Below are 6,787 nucleotides of genomic sequence, written 5' to 3'. Positions count from 1 at the left end.
CTTGTATGTTCCCAACGTCCGACTTTTGGAATTTCCTTACTGGTTGTCCTTAATTTTATGTATCATAACCTAATTTTCACAAAATGGAACATTTGGACTTCAAGACATTCTACACAAAAAATCTAGCATGATTGATGATGTTAATTTTCTGCTATGACTATTTTTGTAAAAATATACAGTATAACTACACAATTTTTGACGCTAGTGACACTATTTTAAAGTGTTAATTAGTTTGTTATTATGATAACTTTAAATACATTGCAGTAATTATTCAACGCTAATTAACTTCATTATTTACACAACGAGAGAAACAATATTGTGTCACGAATTACGCGCTATACAACTCTTCATTTGTTCTTATATACAGATATTAGGATATATAATTAAAGTAAAAAGCTTTATTTATATAAATTCTATAAATATTAAGAAGCCTTAATGTGGGATTACTATAAATGTTTTAATTTTAAGACGGGTTTTTATTTAATTATCATAGAAAAAAATTTTGTTTTTACAACTTTACATTTGTAGAATTTTTGTGATAATTTATTAATTAATTTAATTTTTGCTTCGTTTTCTGATGCGAACGCGTATATTCTCTTTTATAAAATCGACCGAAAAGTATCAAAAATGAAATCATATAAATTATCGTGGTCCAACTTATCCATCGAGGAAAATCACATTGCTTGATAAGAGCTTGCACGGCCCACAGTAAGCCAATTGTGAATTGTAACTAAAATAAATAAAAAGACAATATTGAAAAATACTTAATTCAAGCATAACAATGAGCAACAAGATTTTGGGAGTGGTATATTTATTTTGGGATGAAAGCCCCTAGAGAGTATATTAAGAATTCAAAAGGACAAATTCACCATAGGTTAATTTATAACTTATGCGTCTATTGTATGCTCTTTTTAAGATGACATTTTTTCCGTCAAGGCGAATGTGGATATTTCCTTTCTTATTTTCTTGAATCGAAGCTATATACCACAAAAATAGATTTCTAAAATTCGAAAATTCTTAATATACTCGCCAATGGCTTTCAAGGAATTTTCCAAACCCAAAACCAAGAGGTCGATGTTGCGTCACAGTGTAATTTATTTATTTGCTATCTATTACCAATTGTAATGCTGTCAAATATTTTTTCCACCAAAGATATTTTTGTATGGCGGGCCCACAAGCACTCAGACCGTAGTATGTATACATAATCACATGAACAAATGAATTAATAATCGCGGGGAAGAATGCTGAAATGGAAGAAAATGATTAAAATATAAAAAATCCTCAATAACTTTACCCAAGTTAGTCAGTTCAGGTCGTGAATGAAGAGTCACTTATACAGTTTTTCAAAGACATCTGACTCTACTCATCTATAAAGAATTTCTGCAATATCTGATATATAAAACGTTATTGCATTAGAACAATAAGAAGTCCTTATTGAGCCAGTCCATAATAACTCCCTATTATAGCTTGACTCCTATTTCATGTATTCTATAAGGACATCTTGATGAAACTTATATATAAATACATCTTACTACTACTGGAAAGACCATCACACTTGTAATCTATTAGAAAAGTGTTGGAGTCCATATAGACCGGACAGTCTGAATGCGTTTTGTTTATAAAAGCATCTAGCATTGGTTTTTTAAAAAAAAATCCCTGATTCATATAGATCTCCTACCTTAGATTCTTTATAAAAACGCCGTGATTCAGTCCATCTACTAGTATTTCTTGCTTAAATTTGTCTATGCAGATTTCCGGTCTCCTCTTCGCAAATAAAGACACACTTAAGCCCAACACTACATATAAATACACACTTCTACTCAACTGTATGCAACTCTTCCTGGTCTTCCCAGTTTTCAGCTCATCAGTAAGGAATCCTTGCATAATTTAGTTAATTAAGACTCCATTTTCAGCTCGCCTATGTAGACACTCTTCTTCAGCTCGTATATAAGACTTCAAGCTTATACAATATATGTGCTTAAGCTCGCCTAATGCATTCCATAATTCAGCCTGTGTGTTTCAGCTCGTCAATAGACACTTTCTGCGTCAGCTAGTCTTCCCTTCCCTCTTCATCTAGTTCATAAAGATTATGTGTTCAGTTCACCTAGATTCACATCATCTATAAAGACTTTCTTTTTGTGTATAAACCCCCTGACATGTCTAAAAAATCTCCTTAGCTTGTCTATAAAGTCTCTATTAATCATTGACTTAATAAGAACTCCCTGCATCTTCGAAGTCTTTTGCTGTCAATATTTATTTATATTAATAACATTAATTGCAATACATACTTGATCCCGTTGGCACCCATTTAATGGCAATCCACCACAATGGAAACATTGTACTGTGATGATAGATGTGCAACGGTGTCAGTTGTTTCCATTTGTGTCGCAATATGAAAAATGCCGTATCGGAAAACTCCAATAATTTTGAAAAATAAAACCACCATACTGCAGAGGCTAGCTAAAAGGAAATAATAAAATACATTTACATAGTATTACATTCTTATACGAGTATGTTAACGGTTTACCTTAATTTCATTCGCAGAATAGTTAACTCTACACGGCTGACACCAATAGCTGTATTTAAGTTGGGATGAACTTTCCACCAATTCCTTCAAAATGTGTAAATTTAATAATGCCATAGATAGATTGTATACAATTAGTAATCCTTGTAGTTTCAGTGGCTTAAATCTACAATATAAGAAAATAAATATTATACATTTTAATTGTTAGGTTATACTACCATTTATAGTTTTGTTAAAAAATACAAGGTCTGAAGTTACTAAAGTAAAGTTTACACAAAATTTGTAATCAATATGAAAAACATTCAATTATAGTACAGAAATTCGGCGTGTTATTTTCGACACGAAGTTGATGTGTATAAATTTTTGGGCGAGTAATGGCCGACTATATGATACCCTTCACCACTATGGGTATATTAAACAGGACTATTAACATGAAATTGAATGAAATAAAATATGTGATATTTATCTAAATGTGAATCTACCTTGATCTATCCATAAAGTATGTAAATCGACTTCAAAGCAATTATAAATAGGTCATCCGTTGGGCTATGTACTTCTAGAAACCGCTACTACGTAATTCTATGCTAAATTTTGTACGTTGTGCAAAATTTGATGTCAATCTGACTAGCATGAGGAGTTTTATGCCCAATTTACTTGAAATCGGGCAAAAATATATATGGAAGCTCTATCCAAATATTAAGCGATTTCAAACAAACTTGTCACAGGTTAGGTTATACTTATTTCAAAACGTTTTGTCTATCAGCCTTTTGGTTCCTTGGTGCGTCAATTACTTAAAATCAATCTATAATAAAAGGGAGCTATATCTAAATCTGGATCGATTTTCTCAAAACTTGGCAGACATCATTTTAGGCTCAATTCAGTACGTTATGACAAATTTAGTGCAAATCGAAGGATATATAGGGATTTTGGTGCACCATTTACATGAAATCGGATGAAACTATATATAGGAGCTATATCTAAATCTGGACCGATTTTCACGAAATTTAACACACGTCTTTCTAAACTCAATTCAGTACGTTATGCCAAATTTCGTGCAAATCGAAAGATATTTAGGGACTTGGGGAACCATTTACATGAAATTGGACGAAACTATATATGGCAGACATCATTCTAGACTACGTTATGCCAAATTTTGTGCAAATCGAAGGATATATATACCATTTACATGAAATCGGAGCTATATATGGGAGCTATATCTAAATCTGAACCGATTTTCCCGAAACTTGGCAGACATCATTCTAGACCTAAATGATTAGGCTGTACCAAATTTCGTGCTAATCGAAAGATATATAGGAACTTTGGGGCACCATTTACATGAAATCGTACGAAACTATATATGGGAGCTATATCTAAATCTGGACCGATTTTCTCGAAACTTGGCAGACATCATTCTAGGCTTAATTCAGTACGTTATGCCAAATTTCGTGCAAATCGAAAGATATATAGGGACTTTGGTGCACCATTTACATGAAATCGTACGAAACTATATATGGGAGCTATATCTAAATCGGGACCGACTTTTTCGAAACTTGGCAGACATCACTCTAGGCTAAATTCAGTGCGTTATGCCAAATTTCGTGCAGATCGAAAGATATATAAAGACTTTGGTGCACCATTTACATGAAATCGGACGAAACTATATATGGGAGCTATATCTAAATCTGGACCGATTTTCTCGAAACTGGGCAGACACCATTCTAGGCTCAATTCAGTACGTTATGTCAAATTTCGTGCAAATCGAAACATGTATAGGGACTTTGGGGCACCATTTACATGAAATCGGACGAAACTATATATGAGAGCTATATCTAAATCTGGACCGATTTCCTCGAAACTTGGCAGACATCACTCTAGGCATAATTCAGTACGTTATGTCAAATTTCGTGCAAATCAAAAGATATATGGGGACTTTGGGCACCATTTACATGAAATCGGACGAAACTATATATGGGAGCTATATCTAAATCTGGACCGATTTTCACGAAACTTGGCAGACGTCATGCTAGACCTAAATGATTAGGCTGTACCAAATTTCGTGCAAATCGAAAGTTATATACGGACCGTTTAAATTAAATCGGTTAAATATATATATGGGAGCTATATCTAAATCCGAACCGATTTTTTCCAATTTCAATAGGGTTCGTCCTTGGGCCGAATAAGTGACCTATGCCAAATTTCATCCAATTCGGATCATAAATGTGACCTGTACTTTGTTTACAATTTAACATGGACAGATAGACAGACAGACAGACGGACGGACATGCATAAATCGACTTAGAAAGTGATTCTATGCATATTCTCAAAAGGAACCATGTGTCTATCTCGTTTCCTTTTTCCTGTTACAAACATATGCACAAATACCCTGTACCAAAGTGTGGTGAAGGGTATAAAAACTGAATTTCCAGGTGCGTCGATCTTTTGCGCAGTTTTTACAATTTCAAAGACCATGTTTTGATATGACATGCTCCACTTGATCTTTCCGTATAATTCACCTTCTGCGTAAACCATCAGTAGGATCGCTTTTACATGCCTTTTGAGCTGAAGCATTCTCATTCATTCGCACAACATAAGCTAGCGCCATAGTCGTTGCACCTCGATATGGCTGACTATGTCGAGTTTGCCTGGGGAAAGGTTGTCTTGTTCCTAAACTGCTTACTTAGACGATAGTACGATCTGTTGGCCAACACTATCCGTCTTCGATGTCATTAGTTTTATATATGGCGGTATCAAGGTTGACTACCTTGAAGTTGTAGTTCTCAAGTTCTACAGTTGGTCTGAGTTTACCATTATGTCGATATCATCGGCGTAGGCGGTTGTCACTACAGAGTCATACAGAGTGTCATTTCTGTTCACATTTCACATTCTCGTATGACCTTTTCCAGAATGATGTTAAAAAGGTCACATCAGAGGCTGTTACCTGATCCGAACCCTCGTTCGTATTGAATGGCTCCGATTGGTCCTTTCCGACTTTAAATGTTGACCTTGTGCCACTTAAAGTTAACCCGCATAGTCGTATAAATTTTGCAGGAGTGCAGAGCGCAGACATGGCTTTAAACACCTCTGAACAGATAGGGCTTTCGAATGCGGGTTTATAGGCGACGAATAGGTGGAATGTGTCGATGTGTGTTTTCCAGGATTTGGCGCAGAGTGAAAATCTGGTCCAGCATCAGACCAACGGTGTTGAATAGTTTGTCTGGTAGCGCATCGGAACTGCTGCTATATTATTCTTCAGTCGATTAATTGACATTCTGACTTCATCTTGGCTACGCAAGAAACTGGAAGCCGTCCTCGAGGATATGGGAACCAAGGCAAATAAAAATCTCAAGAACACACCCATTATAATTGCCGATATTGACGATCAAAGTTCACTGTTGGAAATGGCCAAACGTTGTCGAGTTTTGGTAAATTGCTGCGGACCCTATCGGTTCTATGGTGAACCCGTTGTGCGTGCCTGCATTGAGGCTGGTACTCATCATGTGGATGTAAGCGGCGAACCTCAGTATATGGAAACAATGCAATTGAAATACCACAAAGAAGCCCAGGAGCGCAACGTGTATGTTGTATCGGCATGTGGCTTTGATTCCATAACTGCCGATATGGGAATTGTATTTATTGAAAAGAACTTCGATGGTATTGTCAATTCGGTGGAAACCTACTTGCAAAGTTATACAAAGGGTGGTTCTAACAGTGGTGGTGGCGCTGGCATTCACTTTGGAACATGGGAAAGTGCTGTCTACGGTCTGGCTCATGCCAACGAATTGCGTGGAATCCGACAAAAATTATATTCTGAAAAAATGCCACGCTTCGAACCTGTGCTCAAACATCGTCCGTTAATTTTCCGTTCGGAAATTGTAAATGGTGTATGTCTACCATTCCCGGGTTCTGATCGCTCGGTTGTTATGCGTTCGCAACGTTTCATATATGAACAAGAGAAGAAGAGACCAGTTCAGATGCATGCATACGTTGCATTCGGATCATATGTTACAGCATGTTTAGTGGCCCTGGCGGCTGTGTCTTTTGGCCTATTGGCAAAATTCTCATTAGGGCGCCGTCTCCTATTGAAATATCCAAGATTGTTTTCTTTCGGGTTTGTGTCGCACGAAGGTCCATCTGAAGCTGCCATGGAACGAACTTATTTTGCAATGACAATGAAAGCATTAGGTTGGCCCAAAACCGATAACAACAATCCTCCAAGTGGCGCACCAACAAAATCGTTGATAGCAATACCTAACTGAACCAATA

General features: G+C 36.1%; 2 protein-coding genes across 2 annotated transcripts; one reads left to right on the top strand and one right to left on the bottom strand.

The window, feature by feature from the left end:
- Positions 1-550: 550 nt before the first annotated feature.
- LOC133323170 (elongation of very long chain fatty acids protein 4-like) lies at positions 551-5,126 on the bottom strand. Its single transcript, XM_061532124.1, has 5 exons — positions 5,038-5,126; positions 2,528-2,690; positions 2,289-2,460; positions 1,117-1,244; positions 551-730 (listed from the first exon to the last, which is right to left on the bottom strand). The coding sequence occupies exons 1-5, from the start codon at positions 5,124-5,126 to the stop codon at positions 551-553; spliced, it is 732 nt and encodes a 243-aa protein (XP_061388108.1).
- A 17-nt stretch (positions 5,127-5,143) lies between these two features.
- On the top strand, positions 5,144-6,780 carry LOC133323168 (saccharopine dehydrogenase-like oxidoreductase). Its single transcript, XM_061532123.1, has 2 exons — positions 5,144-5,176; positions 5,818-6,780. Exons 1-2 carry the CDS (start codon positions 5,144-5,146, stop codon positions 6,778-6,780), a joined length of 996 nt encoding a protein of 331 aa, XP_061388107.1.
- The last annotated feature ends 7 nt before the right edge of the window (positions 6,781-6,787 follow it).

The sequence above is a fragment of the Musca vetustissima genome, unplaced genomic scaffold (genome assembly GCF_032173495.1).
Source record: "Musca vetustissima isolate MV318-11 ecotype Yass unplaced genomic scaffold, APGP_CSIRO_Mvet_v1 utg3943, whole genome shotgun sequence".
In the NCBI taxonomy this organism is placed as follows: Eukaryota; Metazoa; Arthropoda; class Insecta; order Diptera; family Muscidae; genus Musca; species Musca vetustissima.
Note: the sequence above shows the minus strand (reverse complement) of the source record. Positions and strands in the feature narration are given on the sequence as shown.

Excerpts from the sequence above, each read along its gene's own strand:
- LOC133323168 (XM_061532123.1), top strand. The coding sequence starts at position 5,144 with ATGGCTGACTATGTCGAGTTTGCCTGGGGAAAG. Across the intron at positions 5,177-5,817 it reads TCGAGTTTGCCTGGGGAAAG|AAACTGGAAGCCGTCCTCGA; the intron begins GTTGTCTTGTTC and ends TGGCTACGCAAG.
- LOC133323170 (XM_061532124.1), bottom strand. The coding sequence starts at position 5,126 with ATGGCGCTAGCTTATGTTGTGCGAATGAATGAGAATGCTTCAGCTCAA. Across the intron at positions 2,461-2,527 it reads ATTCTGCGAATGAAATTAAG|CTAGCCTCTGCAGTATGGTG; the intron begins GTAAACCGTTAA and ends ATTTCCTTTTAG. Across the intron at positions 731-1,116 it reads ATTTGACAGCATTACAATTG|TTACAATTCACAATTGGCTT; the intron begins GTAATAGATAGC and ends TATTTATTTTAG.